This window comes from Lotus japonicus, chromosome 4, assembly GCF_012489685.1.
Source record: "Lotus japonicus ecotype B-129 chromosome 4, LjGifu_v1.2".
Taxonomy (NCBI): Eukaryota; Viridiplantae; Streptophyta; class Magnoliopsida; order Fabales; family Fabaceae; genus Lotus; species Lotus japonicus.
In genome coordinates, this window is record NC_080044.1 from 75,428,349 (window position 1) to 75,448,105 (window position 19,757).

Sequence of the window (19,757 nt, forward strand, 5' to 3'; positions counted from 1 at the left end):
TTCAGAAAGTACATATGAAATGGACATTCTCCTTATCTATCTCATTGTCTCATAAATAAATAAAATGAAGTTGAGGTAGAGCTCTTTCTTTCCGTCAAAATCAATTTGGAAAACCACTCGTACATAGTTCAGGGCAGTGTTATTAAACTCGGACCGGTGATCGACTCGGTCAGGGCACTGGGTCAATGGGTCACTGGTCCAATCACTGAGTCACTGGTTGAACCGTTTGACTCGGTTAACCCTTAAAAATTTTAAAAAAATTAATAATACTAGACTAGTAGCTATCATTTTTTCATTACTTTATAATCCAAATTTAAAAACACTACCACGTAAATAACCTTGCTATTTGCTTCTATATACTAACCTGTTTGGTTACACATCATTTTATTGTTTTAAGGTCAAGTAAGAAATTGAGATATATAAAAAAGAAAAGAAAGAAAACTAGGAAACTTACTATGCTGGACAACGGTTCTATTAAACCCATTTTCTAAAAAAATACTTATTACTTACTATGCGCAGCTTTCTCTGGGGTGGCAGTGAAGGGGATCGGAAAATTGCTTGGGTGAACTGGGATCAGGTTTGTCTTCCGAAGGAGGTTGGAGGGTTGGGTTTGAAAGATCTAGTCTTGTTTAATAAAGCTCTTCTTGGTAAGTGGATGTGGAGATGGAAGATTGAGAAGGACGCCCTTTGGTGCAGAATAATTAAAGCTAAGTACGCTGACGGGTCTTTCATGAAGGAATCTGCTTGGTGGCGTGATGTGCAAACGGCATGCTGTTTGGACTCCAGAAACTGGTTTGAGGAGGGTGTAACTAAAACAGTAAACGGAGGAGATAGTACAAGTATGTGGGCTGGAGGATTGGACTGGTTGTGGTCCTCTTAGGGAAGGATACTACAGGCTGTATAACTTATCAAGGGTCAAGCATGCGGTGATCAAGGACTGTGGGGCGCTGTCTAATGGTTCCTGGCAGTGGAATCTTCCATGGCGGCGACCGTTGGGGGCACGTGAACACGCTATGCTGGAAACTATGTTGGGGACTATTAACACGGTCCCTCTTTGTGAGGGAGCCTTAGATAAGTGGTCTTGGAGACCAGCGGTGGATGGTTTATACTCAGTGCATTCTGCCTATGTCTTTTTGCAGGAACCGAAGTTGCAACCTCCTGATCGGGTGTTTCAGCTTATTTGGAAGTCGTTTGCTCCTTCTAATATTAAGGCGTTTGCTTGGCGCTGCATTCTTGATCGTCTTCCGTGTATGGATAATTTGCTGAAACGTGGTGTTATCTTGCAGAATGGAGCGGAGTTGTGCAAGTTATGCTCGAAGGAGGTTGAGACAGTTTCACACCTTTTACTGTCTTGTCCCGTTTCAATGCGATTGTGGATGAATTGTTACCGTTGGATTGGCTATCAAACTGCACTTCCAAGGAGTATTAAAGATCATTTTCTGCAATTTAATTTCGGGTGGGGTGAGCAACATCAGCTAGGGATGATTTCAGTTTGGTGTGCCACGGTTTGGACTGTTTGGTTGTTTAGGAATGGAATGGTTTTTAGGAATGAGCAAATTTGCTGGGATAATGCACTAGAACTGGTAAAGTGGCGGTCATGGCAATGGAATAAGGAAAATATGAAAGGGTTCTCTTATTCTCTTTTTGAATGGCACAACAATCCTCTTTTGTGTGTGTGCTCCTCTTAATTGCTGTCATGTTCGTTGGTCTGCTATTCTTGTGGTGGATGATTTTGATATTCATTTGTTGTAGAGTTGTTTGCTGGCTGGTTTGGTTGGGCTTTGGTGGTTGCTGCGTGACTTGGAATTGAAAGGGGGGTAGACGCAGGCTGGTTGTTAACAGGGGTGGAGCTTTGGTTTTTTATTGTTTTTAATTCTCTTTTTTCTGTGCTTTGAGCTTTTGTTTCTCCTCTTGTATTGGGTTGGAGTACCCCTTGTACTTCTCGATCAATACAAATTTGGCTTATCTAAAAAAAAACTTTTGGGCCTTGTATAGTAAAGTCCAAATTACTAAACCCTAATATTTACTTTTTCACACTTCTCACTTTAGTACTGCAGCCGCACATCATTCTTTTCTTTTGCCTTTCTCTATGTCCAACTTTTTCTTCTAAAGCCTTTTCATCTTTCTTTTGCTACAACTAGACCAAAACCTAGATGATAACCGCACTACTGAACCAACTGGAATCTACGACCCTGAACTATATTCCGATCTCCTTCGCTTAGGCGTTATCTAGTGCGCTTGGGTCATTGTCTCTGGTTCAGTTTCGGTGTGGATGGCGTTGTCATGGACATTGTTGCGGTGGTGGAAAGCTTCTTACGGGCTGCTGCTACTTTTCTTGTGATTGAACTGTGATTTCAATTCTAATTTGCATTTCATCTCTTTGCAGCCAATTGCATGTCAACATTTCATTTTGTCATAGACAGTCTATGATATTATGATATTTTCTTGTCTGAACCGAAGGAAGGGACATTTGTCCTGTTTTCCCAGCACGATAGCTACCCAATCCAAATCCAATTAATTATGTTCCATAATGTTGGAAATCCAGAGGTGGCAAAAAGATTACAGCTTCATGGGGCACATATAATTTGCCAAAAATAAAAAAGAAATAAATGATAAATATGATATGAAGAAAGAGATTGAGTGCATGGTGGATGCCGTTAATCAATATTGTTGGTGATTATGAATCAAGACCATATAATTTTTTTTCTAGCTACAAAGAAAGAACACAACCTAAAATGTGGGAGATGGTCTTATCAACTTTAAGCGTGTAAAATTTGACCACACTCACTCGGCCTAATTAAAAAGTTAACTAATTGTGAGTTGGCTTATTTTATTTATTTAAACAAAATTTCTTATTAAATATAAGGTTTGTTTTTCAGTTCATTTGTCAAATTGTCACTTACCAACTCAACACACATTACAAAACACAAAAAGTAGAAGTAAGAATATCTTTTTTATTGGATTAAAAGTATAGGAGAAAATTTCTTTCAACTTGAAACACACTATGCCCCTAGGTCACGAATGTTCGATTATTAATAGTCACACTCATGAAAAAACTTTTAATCTGATTCAAAATTGATGACAACTTGATGAATTTTTTTTGTAAAAGTAATAAGTACTTATGTTTTTTTTAGTCAAGCTCATCTAGCTATTCTTGCATTTTCTAATTAAGAATCAATTTTTCCTAACTCAGGTTTTTTTTTTTTTTTGTGTGAACCTAACTTGTCTCTCTTGTAAGCACATAGTATTAATCATATTTGTTGTTGTTGTTGTTGATGATGATGTTTGTTCTTTCCATTTAACATTCTAAATCTGGAAGCTTCTCTTTGCAAGTGTTGAGTTAGTTAACAGGCCGACTTTCTTTAATCCACTGAGTTCTAGAAGATGTGGAATAGCCACACAAAAAAACCTTCGCTAATTAAGAATAAAATTTTCCTAACTTGTCTCTCTTGTAAAGCACATAGTATTTACATCTAAAAACATGAAAACCATGATGTTTGGTTTTCTTCATTTCCACCATTCATATGGAATCTTATTCGAATTCATAATGTTTATAATTGGAACTTGTACCAAATGTGGCATTAAGTGTTTATAGCTTTAGAACAAAAATATTTTTGAACATGTGACAACTTTTGAAATAGTGTTTCATGTGAAGGTGACCAAAATTTCTATGCCAAATCCATTTATTGTTTTTAATGGTCGTAAAACAAGCTTGATCAGAAAGGTTTTCAAAAAACACTTTATAAAGATTTTGTCTCGAATTACAGAAAATAGAGAATTTCTAGTGGATGATTCTCTTATTATATGCAATGTTGGTTGGAATACAACTTCATAGCCACTATTACATAGTTGACTAATACTAAGGTTGTGTTTCATTCACTTGAGTACACTAGAATTTTCATTCCACAATTTTTTTTACAGGCCAAGGATTTCACCTGCCAAAAATACATTCTAGTTATATTAGTAAAAATCTGCATATTTCCTCATGAAATGAACTGAATCTTGATGCATGGTGAGGTATGTTGCGAATTATCGACGACCCTAAAGTTTGCTTTGAACTGATAGCTCATGCTTCATTAGTAATGCTAGATCAACATATGTTGCTAAAATAAGAGATAGTAAAATGGGGGGTCATAAAAAACCAAGTTAAATAACAAAAAAAAACTATATTAGGATAACCATGCAGGGGTCATTCAATACAAGAAGAGTGGCCAAACACATTTTCAAGGGGTGTGTCGTGTGCCAATGACCAATATGTCAAGTTACATAAGTGTATTGCAGTGGTGAATAGAGCAAGTAACCAAATGGGTCGTTGACATCATCAACATAATAAACATGATATCCTATCAAGGAATTCTAAAATGAGAATAGGAATCAAAGTGGGTTGGACTAAGGTATGAAATCAGGGTTTCAATGGAATGGAGATTGGGATTTAATTTTTGTTGATAGGGAATAATGTGAAATTGGGACCAATTTTGAATCACTAGCAGTATTAGTGTACAACTAACTACTAAGTGTATCATATGCCATATTCTTATGGGATAGAAGCAATACTCTCTCATATCAGATGTAAGCCTTTCCCATGTGATATGAATTGAGTGAATACCATATAAAAGAGGGCAGCTAGATACAGCAAGAAAACTAGCAGTTGCAAATGAAGTTTGAACTATATTGCTACATATAGCAGGTTTTTGAAAATGGAATGAGTAACTTAGTAGAGAAAATTCAATAGAAATAAAATATACTTCCATGCAGTGCAACTAAAAGGTGCTTTTGGCTAATAACAACTTGAATGAGAAATATAACAAGAGTTATATTTGGCAAATGCAAAGACACAACTTGTGCCGTGTGTGTTTCAGTGAGGTGATATACCCTGCAAATGATCAAACTTGACAGTTCCTGATATTCCAAATTCTTGTTCAAAATATACTTCTAGTTGCAGATGCTAGCCTCTGTCTTTAACAAGCTGAGCCTGAAAGGTACCACGCTGAACCATAACACTTAATCAGTGTTAACCTTCTTTTTAATGCTTGAGTTGCTAAGTATTACCACACCAATTATTATGAGTAGGGCACCTGCAAACCACTACGCAACAGTTCTTTCAATCAGAAAATGCATGAACCAAGAAGTTGAACACAAGAAGAAGCGAATAACCAATGTCGAGATCAATAACAAACCACGAATGCCAATTAGTCCTCTACTCTGTTAATTAGTTCTTTAGAAGCAAGACTCAGAGGGTTATCAGTTTGGTTCCATCTAAAAATTGCAACCCAGAAACAAAGTATACATGAAAATTTACATCAAAACATTAACCCTGAAACATTCAGCAGTTCAGCCCAATTGTAAAAGGGGAAACCAAACTAACTCCAAGCCTATAACTAAATTGTGAAGTATTTGGTAGGATCACCTCATTAATTTTTAACCTACAACTAATTCCAGTTACTAACCGTGAGTTGATGGAAAGTATTAGTGTGTGTTTGGTTTTGAGTTCACACACGTTACGAGACATTTTCAACTGAAAAACACGAATTTCAATGTGCGAATGTGAAAGCAACTCCTAACTCCTAGCTTATGTTGGATTGAAAGTGCTTTCGAGTTGATCTCAACTTAAATCCAAACACACCCTGCTTTTAAGTTAACATGCTCAAACCAAGTTGTCAAACCCTTTTGGGATCATTTTCCTAAATTGATTTCGAACCCTAAACTTGTGCAATAGTGATAAAAGAAAGTTCAATCAGGGTTAGAACTTAGAAGTTAGATCAATTGTGTAAACATTGCAATTGCAAAAGGAGAAGGGTGATATAAATAGATTGATATAGTAGTTGATTGATACGTACCTGGAAAGAGAGTGGTTCACGAAAGAAGAAGAAACCAGCTAAACCAGAAGAAATGAAATTGGTAGCGAAATTGGTGACAGTTGCTTGAAGAGAAGAGAGAGCTTTGAGACTGTTAACATAACAACCCCACATGGTGACGTTGAACAGTAACACAAGCCCGTACCTAACAAACTGTTACAATCAAATTTAAGATTCAACGAAGAAGAAGAAGAAGAAGAAGAATCATAGTATATAGCAATGGTGAAATTGAAAGAAACCTGGTGAAGAGGGAGCTTGACGGAAATGGCAGCAAGAGCGGCATTGAATCCGGCGGAAACTGCCCACGCGTACCCTTTTGGGTTTGGGGTTGATGATGATGATGATGATGCTGATGATGATGCTCCCTCCTCCATTTTCCGATCTGATCAATGACAATATTAATTAAACACAGGCGAAGATATCAGTTTTAACTCTTATGTTGAATGCGGTCTCCTTCGCGCTGAACTTTAGGTTTGCCCCGGCTTAGCCGATAGTCCGAGACTAATTCTTTTTTAGGCGAAGAGATCATTGAAGTGAGTATAAGTGTATAACTCTTTTTGAGGTGGGGTGGCAATAGTTGGGGTGGTGGTGGTGCTAGAGGTTAGTGGTGGTGGAGAGTTGTGGATGAGGGCAGTGGTGGTGGCAGCGGTGTTAGTCATATGTTACATGTTTTTGAATCTAAACTATATTCACAATTATATTTTATGGTTTCAAAAAATTAGGATGAAACCATTTTGAAATTAAGTAACAATATTTCATATGCATTTTAGCAGAACACTTGTTCTCAAATTTCATTTGAAAACCAAAAGCAGGCAACTTCAAAAACCTGTGTTCTGTTTGCCACCTTCAGCTAAAGCACTAGATTTGAGCAACTACGTAGCTTGAAAGAGATAAATTACAATGCCCCAAATGAATGCACAGGATGGGACAAGCACTAGATTTGACCGACTATCTATCTTCAAAGAGATAAATTACAATGCCCCAAATGAATGCACAATGAGACTTAGGAATGAAGAATCAAATGGACAAAAGATAAGTTAGAAACAAAATCGATGAAAACTACATTACACGAATCATTGAATTGTAATCTTGAGTACATCAACCTTTCGGTCACAACATCACCAGAGCAAAAAATACAGCAATAGCAGATATCAAATACTGAAGGCTTGTCACTTGCAGGTTCATACTTGCTCCAAATGGGCTTGAAGGTCCAAGGGCCGTAGGAGGTAAACTCACCCCACCAGGGTTAGAGCTGATATCAAAATAATCCATGGTCAGATAAGAATTTATAAAAGCAACAAATATATCCAAATCTGATTAATCATGGATGTGTAAAGATTAAGATTCTAACCTTCCGGAAAATATACAGGATCCATGACCTGCAACAGGGTACCAGCATTAATTGTTTAAGTAACAGATTACAAATGCTCAACACAAGAATATTACTGTACTCACAAGGAAATAATTTAGTGATTAAAACCACACTGAATGGAATAGAAACTTAAAATACCACAAAATGTTTTTTTATTCCTAGACGTGTCCCGACCCCCTTTGAGGGCAGGACTAATCCCGTTTAGAAAACTATGGTAGTCCCTCCTAACAGGCGAATTTCTCGGGGTTTGACCAACAAAACAACAAGGTGTTGGTTTAAAATAAGTCCTTGGAAAAGTCCAGCACTAGAGGAATGGATCATCTTATATTAAATTTCACATGTAAAATTTCTGTATGCATTTCTCTCTTGATAAATATTAAGTTATTAACAAATTTGGATTAAGGCCTCATCTATTTGGATCTTGGTCCTCTAAATTGAGAGCCACTTATAAGAGGGTAAAGTAATTCTCACAGCCCATAAATCGAGAAATTAACAGTTAAGATTGTGATCGTATACTTGCACATGTAGAATAAACTGTTCTTTAAATCTCAACCATTGATTTCTCAATTATCAGTAGTGATGACTTACTTTACCCTCTAAAATGACTCAACTTATAGGAGCAAAACAAAATTTTAACATGACATTTATCATTAGTAATTTCAATGAGAGAATTCACTACTCCCCACCACTAGTTTTTCAATTATGCAATCAGTTTCGGGATGCAACATTTCTAGCAGCCTAGGAGTTCTGATGAGATTTCAAAAAGGTTTTACATCTGGGTCCTGGGGATCACAAATACAACAACATCATCAAACCAAACAAAGGCTCCCAAAACCCTATCAAGCATCAAAGCAGCAAGTGGTCTTAAATACTAAGTTTCACAGGTAAGACACCACTAAATCAGATATATGGGGTAACTAGACCCATAGAATTAACAGGAATGCCACGAGATCCACCCAGTTAACGGTAATACTACTACTACTACTGAATAGTTATTATAAATATAACCGCTTTCTCGGCTTATTGGTAAGTCAGATAGAGATGACAACCAATGACTTTCCAATCTATGGTTTAACTGCACAAGCTGTTTTTAATGAGGAAGACAAGTCGTTAAATTTCTACGACTGCTAGCACGTATGCAATTTGAAAAGGATACAGTTTTATACTTGTGACAGTCTAGAGAAAAATTGAGTTAACATAGAAATAAGAAGTCATATCAACTTACTTGGATCCTGGGTAGTAACTTCAGCAGTACCATCAAAGTCACATGTTCCCCCAGCATTGTTCTTTTTCTGATAATAATCATTATAAGCATAAGAGGCGTGACTTTTCAGATCATTGGGAAGATAGCATGGCTGCCCTTGTTGAATGGCAGCACAGTTTGCTCCGCCTTGTCCACAAGCCCAGCTCAGGCCAGTTTGCAGCTCATCAGCATCTGCCCCATCTTTCGCTACACAAAAAATTGCCGAAGAATTTCCAGTGACCTGGCCAAAAGCACTGAAACTCAATGGATAAACAGCGCTTCCATTAGTATAGAAGATGCCCCAATTTTTTTCTGATATAGGTCCATTCCTCTTGTCTTCATTAAATAATTCATATATGTATGTATTGATGGGTATGCTTGGTTGACTCGGCGGACCCGAATCATTCATAACTCGCCGAATCATATTATTACTGTAGGTCTCAGCATTTTTTTCAGTAGCATCCGGTTCATTTGCTCCACCAAACGATGGCCAGCCAGTCTCAGTGACAACAATGGGTATACCTTTGAAATTTAAGGCATCTATAGAGTAATAGGTAGCATCCACCATAGCATCAAACATACTGTTATAATGATATAGCGTGTTTGGGTCAACAATCTGCTTCACTGAAGGAAGGGGTCGGAAAAGAGCATATTCAATAGGGAAAATGCCATCTCCTTTTGTGTATCCATAATAAGGGTAGGCATTTAACATGTAGGAGGAATTTGTGTTTTTCAAAAACTGGAGGAGTTGGTAGATTGTGGAGTTCCATGAAGAGTTAAAGGTGGCAGCAGAAGGAGGAAAAGGCTTAGGGATAATATCCATAGACTGGGGAGTTGAAACTTTGACCCGGAAGTTAAGGTTCGCAGCAACCAAGGCTTTATGAAGAGAATTCATGGCAGGAACCAGAACAGGGGCAACGTTCGGGATTGTGGAAAGAACCTCACTGCCAACAGCTATTGATGTGATATTGGTCGATGGTACATAAGCAACCACGTTTTTATTAATCCAGGCTGCAGCTGCTGATGGAGATTCTCCAATCTTCAATACCTCTTCATTGGTGACACCAACAGTTACTTCAATACTAGTGTTTGAAAGGGCTTGTAGTAGGTGTGCGTTGGCATCATACAGACGCACATGAGTAATCTGATGGGCTTTTAGAATAGCGACCACATTTGAAGCGGATGGCATATCAGAAACATCAGTGCCAATGTTTACCCCCACAAACGCACCTACAAGTTAAACAATTTGATCCAACATCAACTCAAAAGGATAATATTCATTCAGTTATCTTTCATATAACTACATCCCCTAATTGCTTCCTCTTGTGTCAATCTTAATCAGGTTCTTAAAACAAATTAGCTGGTAAGTGTGCTGTGTATATAGTTATTATGTCAAAAATATTCTGAAATGTTTTCCAATATTAAAATTCCTTGATATCTTTGAATAAAAATTTAAAGAACACATAACATAAATGCAAATTCACTCTGGATAATAATGTGGACTAGTCATGAGAACAAAATGAAAAATATGGAAGTTAATTTGAGATAGATAAGGAAAGAAAACAAAAGAGAGAGATATATTACCTAATGAAGAGGTTAGAGTAGCAATAGTGAGCAATAAAACGCTTGCGAGCCATTTTTTAAGCTTCATGACGTCCAATATCACCTCAGACAGCAAGTTCAGCCCAATATTGCTGCCAGGCAAAGCCTCAACTACAAAACTTGATCAACAAATATGAAGTTACAATTTCAACAAGAACATACCAACATAAACAGAAAGCAAGAAGATAATTAAACAAAGCCAACCGCCCAAAGGAAACATTTAGAATGGAAGACTTTCAAGTTTCAAGAACAATGGAAAGAGAGGTCAGAAGAAGAAACTATAATGCACATATGGACTCAAATAAATTTGATGCATACATAATGACAAAATCAAATCTAGTAAGAAGCTAGAACAAGCTTTGCCGTGATAAAATTCCAACTACATTATTAACAACAAACTCTGTCATAACTGTTGGGAAAAATTGGCTTAAAATAGGAGCATTGTACATAATAGGAAAAAAACCACCCATAAAGAGAAGTAGACCCATCCCATCCATATACATAATAAGGCTTAGCTAAAATGACATAATTCATTTTTTTTTAAAATGCATTTTTAATATTTTTACAGCTAGGGTCAACAAAAACAATGTTACAAAATGCATTAAGGGGCATTCATGGATAACCTAACTCCCACACCAGACAAAGGGTTTACAGAGAAACGAAAATAAGCTTGAAAGGTAGTGTAAAAATGCATTTTTTTTAACAGAGCTAAAAATAGGATAATAGAAACACCAATCCCCAGAATCAGAAACAGGAAGATGAAAGTAAATAGGAGCATACCTGATCTACAAACCCTGTCTGTGAGAGTTGCTTTTTCAGTTCACTGTTCCTAGCTTCTCTTGTAGCTGAGGGTTGGGACAAAACACAAAACCTAAACCCCAACAACAGCAGGAAGTAAAACCCAGCAACTAAACTATTGTTGGATTCAAAGTTGAAACCCTTAGATTGCAGTGAGAATGTGATGATGATGAAAATAAATCTAAAGTGGGAGGGATGAGAAGAAAGTGAAGTGAAGAGGCACAGAAGGGGGTCTCACTCTCACTTTACTGAGTCACTGTGCATCAGTTATTACAGGACAATAACGCGCGGCCTAGATACTTGCCCTTTGTTTGTCCCTTCCCTCAGCTTTTTTTTTTCTTTCTTTTTTTTATGGTCGTGAGACTAATTTTCGTCACCTCGCAGTCAGCGCACTCAGTAATAAGACGTTCATTAATGAGTTTTTTTACTTCTAAGAATTTGGAATCGAACCTCCAACCACTCAAACAATTTGAATAATGTGTTGAATCACTGTGTGAACTGATTTAGTTTAGCCTTGTTTTTTTTACTTATATATAGAAAACACACATAAGTTATACTTTACACGATTAAATCCGAATTTTTTATCAAGCTAAGAGTGTGCTGTATTGTGTCCGTAAGACTGTGACTCAGTAGTGCTAGAGTTTGAATCTCAAAGTGGATGCCAGTTCAACTTCTGGATTATCTAAAAGCTAGGCATATACTTATACTTTTTTTCCTAAAAGAAAGTAAATGTAAACTTTCAACAAAAGTGGTATTTTTTGGTATTTAATTAATATACATTTTCTAATAAACAACTTTCATTTTTTAGGGTTCCTAATCAACTTCTAAGCATACTGGTCTTTGATATACAATTTTGATTTTCCAAAAAATTTCATACGAATTTAATCTCTCCACTTTATACATTATTGCAGTTTTTTAAGAGCATACAGAAATGAAAATTACTTTCTAAGAGTAACTATACTTTTATAGTTCTTACTTCTTACAAAGAACATTAGTAAAATTCAAAGAAGATAATCGAGGGGAGCAAAGTCATACAAAGACTTGATCCCAACATAACTATAAAACATTGTTGCATCCCCTATCACGAAATATGCTTAAAACAAACAACTAAATCTCTAGTTACTAACTTTTTAGCTTTTTTTATAGATAAATGTTAGTAAAATAATTCCTTCATTAGAGTTTGAACTCCAGCCCTTCACTCTTCATTACCCAACCTTTATGTTCCATAACTTTTACCTTTTGAGCTAACTATAGAGACTACTTACTTCTTAATTCTTATAAGCGCTAATGATGGAGGAGTGCTAGTGATACCCAACCTTTATGTTCCATAACTTTTACCTTTTGAGCTAACTATAGAGACTACTTACTTCTTAATTCTTATAAGCGCTAATGATGGAGGAGTGCTAGTGAAACTCCGGGATATTATTTCCAACAAGTTGACGAGCTTGCGCCAAAAAAAAACAGCAACTATATAGAAACATGCATATCAAGTTCCAACACACAACCGAACCATAAAAGATTGCTAGTAAACCCCTTCACCCAACAACCAATATCATTTCGAACCAAACCACCAAAATCGCAACACCAAGAAATCCAGACACAGTCCATAGATGTTTGAGAGTTACTTTAAAGAATTAATTTCAATTATAAAATCAATTTTACTTTCAATTCATTTTTCACATAATCAATTTTAGTAAATCTAATTTTATCCCAAATCACTTGTGATGGATCAAAACACACACTAAAAATTTATTATGTGCATGTACCAGGCCTGCGTTTTGCTTCTTTGGGCCGGACTCAATTTTAGCCCAGCTTGGCCCAATCCCGTTACGCAGTCAATCCGATCCGATAAAACCCTAGAATTCAGTCACGTTCCAGAATCATAAACCCTAGACGCAGTAGCGCTTATATATACTGAACAATACACCCTAGTTTTCTCGTCCCAAGCTAGGTCAGCGAAAATGGCTGTGCCGTTACTCACCAAGAAGATCGTCAAGAAGTTCAAGATACATACATCTTCACTTTTCCATTCTGCTTCTTTGATTTCTGTTCTGATTCGAGTTTTCAATTGATAATTACATTTGAATTGTTGTGGTGATTTGTAAGGATATGATGATATTGATTGTCGCCCCAGTCTTAATCTGCACTAAAGGTGTAAGGTGGTGATAGACATTTTAATCTGATCCTGATATTTAATTTTGAATGTGCTATTTCATTGTTAATTTCATTCTCCTTTTGATTTGGCTTGGTTTTAAATATTTTTGTGATGTTTTACCATGGACAAATGGGATGTGAGGATAAAGATTTTGACACCCAGTCTTACTATATATTTTGTACCTGGTGAGAGATCGACTATCTGATCCTAATTACCTGTTGTGAATTATAATTTATGTTCTGAATTTTCTATTTTTTTTTCAAAATAATTACATGGGTTTTCTCTTTTGTTTTGTTTTGAATATTTGGATTTGATGACATGTTTTTTTGACACCCAGTCTTAGTTGCTCCTTTGGTGCACTCTGGTGATAGATAAAACATTCTGATCCTAATCTATTCATGAATCATGAGGAAATGTATATTTTTTTATATTTACTTTTATTTTCTCAATTTTGGCTTTTTTCTATTCTGAAATGCAATGAGATATGATGATGTTTATCCATAGCGTCTGTAATTGGATGATGATCATTATAACATGCACTACCATCTGATCTCTTGCAAATTGTTTTATACTTTTTCCATCTTGAGTTTTGAATTTCGACTAGTGTCTCACTGTTAAATATATTGTTTATATGCCCGTGGTATCTGATGTCCAGTCTTTTTCCTATAGCTGGATGTCTCGTTTTAAGGGCATATAGTAAACTCTTACAGGTCTTGCGACACAGTTGGCTTACTTTCAAATGGCCTATCTGTTACTATTTCCCTGTTTACATCTTGAATAATTAGTTTTCAAATTGAAATTATACTTGAATGTAATTCTATGTCATTTCAATGTTTATGATTTGAATTTTCTGGTCCTGCAATCTATGATGAAATATGTCCTTAATAATCTGATTAACATGTGATTATTATTTAAACATATCACCATCTTTCGGCTGAGATTGCAGATCAAGCTGTTTTGCCTATGCTAAACATATCACATTTTTTATTGTTGAATATTCTGTTAACTTTGATAGGAGAACTGGCGGAGACCTATCGTGTTAGGAGAAAGTTCAAGGGATGCACTTTGATGCCAAATATTTGTTGTGTCTTCAGACAAAAAGACTCGTCATTATCTCCCTAATTGTTTTAAGAAATTTGTTGTTTCTATTGTGAAGGATTTGGAGCTGCTAGTGATGCATAACAGAACTTACTGTGCTGAGATTGCACACAATGTATACACTAGGAAGAGAAAGGGTATAGTTGAGAGAGCTGTGCAGCTTGATGTTGTTGTGACTAACAAAACAGCTAGACTGCGAAGCCAGGAGGATGAATAGTCTGCTTGACTCATTTTTGTAGGGCGTCACTCTGCTGTGACCCTAAATTTTGATCTTTTAAATTCTTTTTTCCAACTATTGTATAATGATCATGTACAATTAACATATCGATGTGTAACATTTCGTGTTCAAAATATGCCCTTTAGTGGCGTCACACAGTCTGTTCTTGGTTGGGTAAATGGTCATTTTGGTCCTTGAAAGTGTCCACCGACTTCACATTCGTCCCTGAATGAATTTTATCCATCCAGCGGTCCCCAAAGACCAAGGACCGCAGGATGAATAAAATTCATTCAGGGACGAATGTGAAGCCCTTGAACACTTTCAAGGACCAAAGTGACCATTTATCCGTTCTTAGTCATTGGTTCAGGTGATACTGAAGACATTCATATTGAGCAAACAAACACCCCTCTTTTTAAAAGTCATGACCGAGAATTTATAAAGGAAGGAAAAATTGATCAGGAAAAGCAAATACACTTGTCCTTCCTGGAGGATTATCCTATTTGCATCCTCACATGATTATACTGGTAGATGAATCTTAACTTACAAGATAGCATGCAGTTAGTTCATATGCCAAAGAGAGCAGAACACAGCTAGTTGTATCCATAACTACAGTACAATTCACTATATATAGGAAAACAGACGTGTTAAAATGAGCGGATTTCAAACACAAAAGGAAGGCATCCTGATCTAATTCATTTTCTAATATAAAGCTTATGTCTCTCAAGTAACTCAGTTCTGTAACTCACAATACCAGAAGGTTTATGACAAATTGACAACTCTTGGTCAATGCTCAAGAACTTTGGTTTCAGCAGAAAGATAAACTAGTGGTCACTAAATTAGTGATGGCACACGTCATTAATAGGAATTTGAATTAAAACAGATTTATAGGGGAACAAGCAATGTCATATGTGCAAGGAGACAAGAAAAATATACATGACCTACATTGTTCAAAAATTTAGTACAGAGAGATGGTGTTACAATTGGAGGAATAAAATTAGGGCTATAAAGAGCTAGTAGGATTGAGGTAAAAAAGTGTTGTATTCACCAGAGTGAAAATTAGGGTTTGAAGATGAAATAATGTGAGCATTCATTGCATATATGTTAACACTTCATCATAGCTTGTGAGAAATATAATGCAGAGGCACAATCCATATCTAAATGCCAAATAGAATCTTAAAGGGCTTCAGCATTGGCTTCTTAATTTTCAATTCGGTTCGGTCACCGTAGAAACAACTATTATAATTAGAAAAATACAAGGAAACAATGAAAGAAGGGATTCAGCAACTTCTCAAAAAGTACATAAGTCAAGAGTAAGAGGAGAGAAAGGGATTCTATAGTATATTGTATACAAAATCATGATATTCAATATGGATCATCAACTATCAATACAATAAAAGAACAAGCAAGTGCAACAATGAGACTAAATTTAACCTCAAGATATGAATCTGAAACTGAATAAAAAAGAAAGGCCCTGATTGTACCACAAATTCTGAGTAAGCAACAAAATCGGTAGTGCAAGGTGCCAACCTGATCAGCATGTATTAACTCCATCCTTGCAATCTCTAGTCAAATTGTAAAATGTTTCCACACGAGTCTTTCCACGGTAAAAGACCTCTGTATCCACTGCAACTCTCATGTAGCCATCAAACTCAACAGGCTTCCCATTGTTGAGAAGCCTGGTCTCATTGTACCACTCACTTGCATTTCCCCACAGTTCATTATAATCATCAAGCAAATGGACCTTGTAATTCGATCTCAACTTGTCAAAGAAATTATAAAAGGGCTCATTGGTAGCAATGTACAAATTCCTCGACGGTTGAACCATCCCTTTAAGCTTCTCAGCAAGAGCATCCGGAGACGTGTCGGCATCCAAATGAGGCCACAGCTCCTTATTCTGAGCTTTCTCCCCGCGAACCACATGGACCGCATCGAAATCCCAGTCCATTCTCCCGCTGATCTCCGTGACAATGTTCATCAATCGCTTCGACTTCCACAAAGCATGCCAAGGCCTCTGAATATACTCTGCAGCCTGACCTTCACACACCCTGTACCAGTAATTCTCAGGCTCAGGGGCATCATCAAACTGCCTCATTATGATGGTGCTCTTATCTTTCTGAAGCTGCATAGGGGTCACCTTGTGTGTCACAACCTTCCTAACAGGAACCTTCTTCTTCTTAAGATGGGTCCTATCCCATTTCTTCCAATCTCTCAAGAACTCAGCCTCCTCCACAATGGAAGACACCTCCTTCAAATGCTCAAAATCAAAGTAGTACCTAAAATCCTTCCCTTCCTCATCCTTGTTACTAGGATTGTAACTTGAAGACAAGCAAACACTCAAATCCATAACAAAGGTTCTATTCAAATACATAGCCTCACCCAAACCACACAAGAAACTCCACATATAATGATTCATCCCCTTGCAATAATCCCCACCCCGCGTGTAATACAAATACTTCCCATTCCTGAAGTTACTCTCCGATCCCAAGCTCGGAATCGTGTCGTTAATCTCCTCATCGCGTGTCGAAACTCGCGGCACAGTCCTTCCCCTGGCATTTCCGCTCGGCCGAGTCGGGCTGCGCCGCGCATTTCCTCCAGAATGCCATCCACCGGCATGGACCACCTTGTAGCGGCAATCATCGGTGACAGTAATCTTGAAGCGGCGGAAGTCGCGGTACTTCCGCCACGACTTCTCCCTCTTGTTCCGGAAGCGCCACGCGACGTCACACTCACCGAGAGAGGAACCATTCACCGGCGGCTGGTAGTCGAAGAAGGCGATTGACTTGAAGGCGCGGAGGTTGAACCTCTGGATAGCGATGAGGATTCGAGGGTCAGAGCAATTTAGGGTTTTGTCGCAAGAGGGGGTGGGAGCGTCGGCGTCAATGTCGGCGTCAGCGTCAGCTGAGGCGGATGAAGTGGAAGTGGAATTGGCGAATTTCTCCTCTGCTTTCTCGATGACGGCTTCAGTGACGGCGGCGGTGGCGGTTGGAGGCGGAGGAAGCGGCGGGTCCTGAGGGGAAGGAGATAGATCCTCACCGGTTTTAATGATGGAGGAGTCGATGTGGAAGGTAGCGTTTTCTGTTTTTGTGAAGAGGTTGGTGAGTGCCGGTGAAGATTCAAGCCATGGGTCCGGTGGTTGGTATGTGATGGCGATGACGGTGAAGATGAGAACGGAGAAGACGAAGAGTGAGAAGCAGAGGTTGCTGATGAGTTTGATGAGGTTCTGAGCAATGGGTTCGGTTCTGCTATTGCTACTGCTACTGCTACTGGTGTTGTTTGAGTCCTTCATTTCTGGTTTTGAGATCCAATCTGAATGGAATGAACAAGGTGAAGAGAAGAGAAGAGAAGCGTAATGTGGAAGGAAGAGTGTGAGGTTGGTGATGGCGATGGTGGATCTGAATCTGGTGGTGAGTCACTCACCGATTCACATACACAGTGTGTTTCTTTCTATCTTCACCTTGCTTCACTGTGTTTCCACTGTTACCACTTCTTGTAAGGGAAAACGAAGACTTTGCTTTTACTCAAGCAATTTTGATTTTGATTGATTTTATTGTTACTATATATTCGTTTTCTCGCCGCTCAATTTTAGCTTACTCATAAATGCGAGAATCAATTATCTAAGAGTAAGCATTTGTTGAAATTAATATTTGCTTGTAGAATTGATGTTCGCATAATCTTTGATAACGATAAACCTCTATCTATTTTATTTTACTATGATTGAATCATAAACTTTTACAATTAACAAAAATTAGTAACTTGTCGGTTGATTCACCTTAATAACTTGTTTTTTTATTCACTTTAGACCAAATTATTACATTAGAGTATTTTAAATAATTTTTTTGTATTTTATATTCCACGTTTAATATTGTTTTAATTAAGATCCGATCAATTCATCATACCTAATCTGATTCTCATTTGTTTGGTTTGGTTCGGTTCTGGTTCGGAAGTAATCAAACATGAAATCCGGTCTAAACCAATTCGAGCGTTTTTTATGGTTTGGATTCTATTATGGTCATAGCAAATCTTAACCAACTCACACGACCCTTACAATAAATGATTGGTGTTTGTGGGAAAATTGGATGTCACATTTTCATTCGTCTCATTTATATTTAAATCTTTCATAAAATAGGAATCGTTCTTCACTACAAAAATAACTAATTCGTTATGGGAAACAAACTAATTGTCACCAATACTTAACATGGAGCCATTGAAGTTACTTTTGAGACTTTGACGCTAAGAACTTGGTGTTTGTGATAAATTCAGGATTTAACGTTTACATTTTGTATTTCATATTTAAGTCTTTTATAATATTAAGTATTACTCTTACGTGATGAGAAGCCTTCGGGCATGTTTGATTTGCCCATTTTCTGTTTTCATTTTTAAAGAAAACATAAAATAGATGTAAAAATGTGTTTGGCTAAAATTTTGAAAATATTTTATTTGGAAATGTTTCCGAAAATGGGTTGGCTTTTGAAAGAAAAAAAAAAGACGTTTTCACATTTTCAATGAAAACAGAAACGAGAATGAAGAAAACACGCGGTGGCATGGTTGTAATTATAATCACATTGTTTATTTTCTTTTCGTTCTAAATTGTCGGTGTACCGACCCTAACATCTCGGAGTTCTACAAGTTCTTCTCTACTACCTGCTTCATCTCACAGCCACGATTCTTCCTCTTTTTTTTTTGTCTTCTCTATTATTTGGGTTATGTCTTCTCTCCTCAAACTTCGATTTATCATAATTAAGTGTGTGTTTGGAAAACTTCTGCAGATCTACGTTTGGCCCCGATCCACGTTTGCAGAAGCAAGAAATAGTTGCTTTTGAATTTCTGGATCCACGTTTGGCCTCTCTAGATTTGAAACCAAACACACACTAAATCTTTATTTCGTTTTTCAACCCCTTAAAGGGCTTCGAATTTATGAAATGTGAAACTGGAATCTCACCATGCCGCACCGTGTAATCTCATGTGAACCCTATTTTAAGCTTTTTTGTGTTTATTTGAGGTTATGTTAGAAATTTGATCCAATTGACATTAAAATAAGAAGGCTTAAATAAGTTTTTGGTCCTAACGTTTACCATATGTTTGACATTGGTCCATCGCTGGAGGAAATGTGAGCTTTAGTCCCTAAACTTTGTTAAAAGGTTTGGTTTTGGTCCCTCCGGAGATTTGGGTCAACGCCGGAGCTCCGGTGGCGCATGTGGCATGGCCATGTGGGATTAATGAGGTCAGGTGAATTTTTTATTTATTTTTCATTTAAATTCTAAAACAGATATTTATTTTTCATTCTTCTGCTAAAGATTCGAACTTTGCAGAGAAATTTAGTGGGTCGAACGAAGCTTTCAAAGAGAGAGAGAGAACAAGGATGGATGAGTGGGTTTGTGTAGGTACGTGAAAGAAAAGATAAAGAAGAAAGAAGAAGG

The 19,757-nt window shown here is 37.2% G+C and overlaps 3 protein-coding genes and 4 non-coding genes across 10 annotated transcripts; 4 read left to right on the forward strand and 3 right to left on the reverse strand.

Annotated features, from left to right (window-relative positions):
- Nucleotides 1-4,755: 4,755 nt before the first annotated feature.
- On the reverse strand, nt 4,756-6,639 carry LOC130710587 (uncharacterized). Of its 2 annotated transcripts, none has more exons than XM_057559909.1 (3): nt 6,095-6,639; nt 5,838-6,008; nt 4,756-5,075 (listed from the first exon to the last, which is right to left on the reverse strand). In XM_057559909.1, exons 1-3 carry the CDS (start codon nt 6,227-6,229, stop codon nt 5,061-5,063), a joined length of 321 nt encoding a protein of 106 aa, XP_057415892.1. In that variant the 5' UTR covers nt 6,230-6,639; the 3' UTR covers nt 4,756-5,060. The 2 variants fall into 2 exon arrangements, with proteins under 2 accessions (XP_057415892.1, XP_057415891.1); XM_057559908.1 differs by having other exon boundaries at nt 4,756-5,085.
- A 253-nt stretch (nt 6,640-6,892) lies between these two features.
- Nucleotides 6,893-11,161, reverse strand: LOC130710585 (glucan endo-1,3-beta-glucosidase 4). 3 transcript variants are annotated; one of them, XM_057559906.1, is made up of 5 exons: nt 10,853-11,161; nt 10,055-10,183; nt 8,453-9,700; nt 7,207-7,234; nt 6,893-7,107 (listed from the first exon to the last, which is right to left on the reverse strand). In XM_057559906.1, the coding sequence occupies exons 2-5, from the start codon at nt 10,119-10,121 to the stop codon at nt 6,966-6,968; spliced, it is 1,485 nt and encodes a 494-aa protein (XP_057415889.1). In that variant the 5' UTR covers nt 10,122-10,183; nt 10,853-11,161; the 3' UTR covers nt 6,893-6,965. The 3 variants fall into 3 exon arrangements, with proteins under 3 accessions (XP_057415889.1, XP_057415888.1, XP_057415890.1); XM_057559905.1 differs by having other exon boundaries at nt 10,055-10,191; XM_057559907.1 differs by lacking the exon at nt 10,853-11,161 and adding an exon at nt 10,391-10,517 and having other exon boundaries at nt 10,055-10,191.
- A 1,814-nt stretch (nt 11,162-12,975) lies between these two features.
- On the forward strand, nt 12,976-13,056 carry LOC130716420 (small nucleolar RNA U31b). The gene has a single exon (XR_009012033.1). It is a non-coding gene; the product is annotated as a small nucleolar RNA U31b (small nucleolar RNA).
- Nucleotides 13,057-13,331: 275 nt separating this feature from the next.
- LOC130716422 (small nucleolar RNA U31b) lies at nt 13,332-13,413 on the forward strand. The gene has a single exon (XR_009012035.1). It is a non-coding gene; the product is annotated as a small nucleolar RNA U31b (small nucleolar RNA).
- An 89-nt stretch (nt 13,414-13,502) lies between these two features.
- Nucleotides 13,503-13,581, forward strand: LOC130716383 (small nucleolar RNA Z195/SNORD33/SNORD32 family). The gene has a single exon (XR_009011999.1). It is a non-coding gene; the product is annotated as a small nucleolar RNA Z195/SNORD33/SNORD32 family (small nucleolar RNA).
- A 301-nt stretch (nt 13,582-13,882) lies between these two features.
- On the forward strand, nt 13,883-13,970 carry LOC130716384 (small nucleolar RNA Z196/R39/R59 family). Its single transcript, XR_009012000.1, has one exon. It is a non-coding gene; the product is annotated as a small nucleolar RNA Z196/R39/R59 family (small nucleolar RNA).
- A 1,627-nt stretch (nt 13,971-15,597) lies between these two features.
- On the reverse strand, nt 15,598-17,868 carry LOC130710385 (uncharacterized). The gene has a single exon (XM_057559619.1). The coding sequence runs from the start codon at nt 17,624-17,626 to the stop codon at nt 15,872-15,874; it is 1,755 nt and encodes a 584-aa protein (XP_057415602.1). The 5' UTR covers nt 17,627-17,868; the 3' UTR covers nt 15,598-15,871.
- Nucleotides 17,869-19,757: the final 1,889 nt, after the last annotated feature.

Bases quoted from the DNA above. Each gene is read 5' to 3' on its own strand.
- LOC130710585 (XM_057559906.1), bottom strand. From the start codon at position 10,121: ATGAAGCTTAAAAAATGGCTCGCAAGCGTTTTATTGCTCACTATTGCT. The intron at 9,701-10,054 runs GTAATATATCTC...TTTAACTTGTAG, and splicing joins TACTCTAACCTCTTCATTAG to GTGCGTTTGTGGGGGTAAAC. The intron at 7,235-8,452 runs GTAAGTTGATAT...ACCCTGTTGCAG, and splicing joins AGTTACTACCCAGGATCCAA to GTCATGGATCCTGTATATTT.
- LOC130710587 (XM_057559908.1), bottom strand. From the start codon at position 6,229: ATGGAGGAGGGAGCATCATCATCAGCATCATCATCATCATCATCAACC. The intron at 6,009-6,094 runs GTTTCTTTCAAT...TGATTGTAACAG, and splicing joins TCAAGCTCCCTCTTCACCAG to TTTGTTAGGTACGGGCTTGT. The intron at 5,086-5,837 runs GTACGTATCAAT...ACTGTTGCGTAG, and splicing joins GTGAACCACTCTCTTTCCAG to TGGTTTGCAGGTGCCCTACT.
- LOC130710385 (XM_057559619.1), bottom strand. From the start codon at position 17,626: ATGAAGGACTCAAACAACACCAGTAGCAGTAGCAGTAGCAATAGCAGA.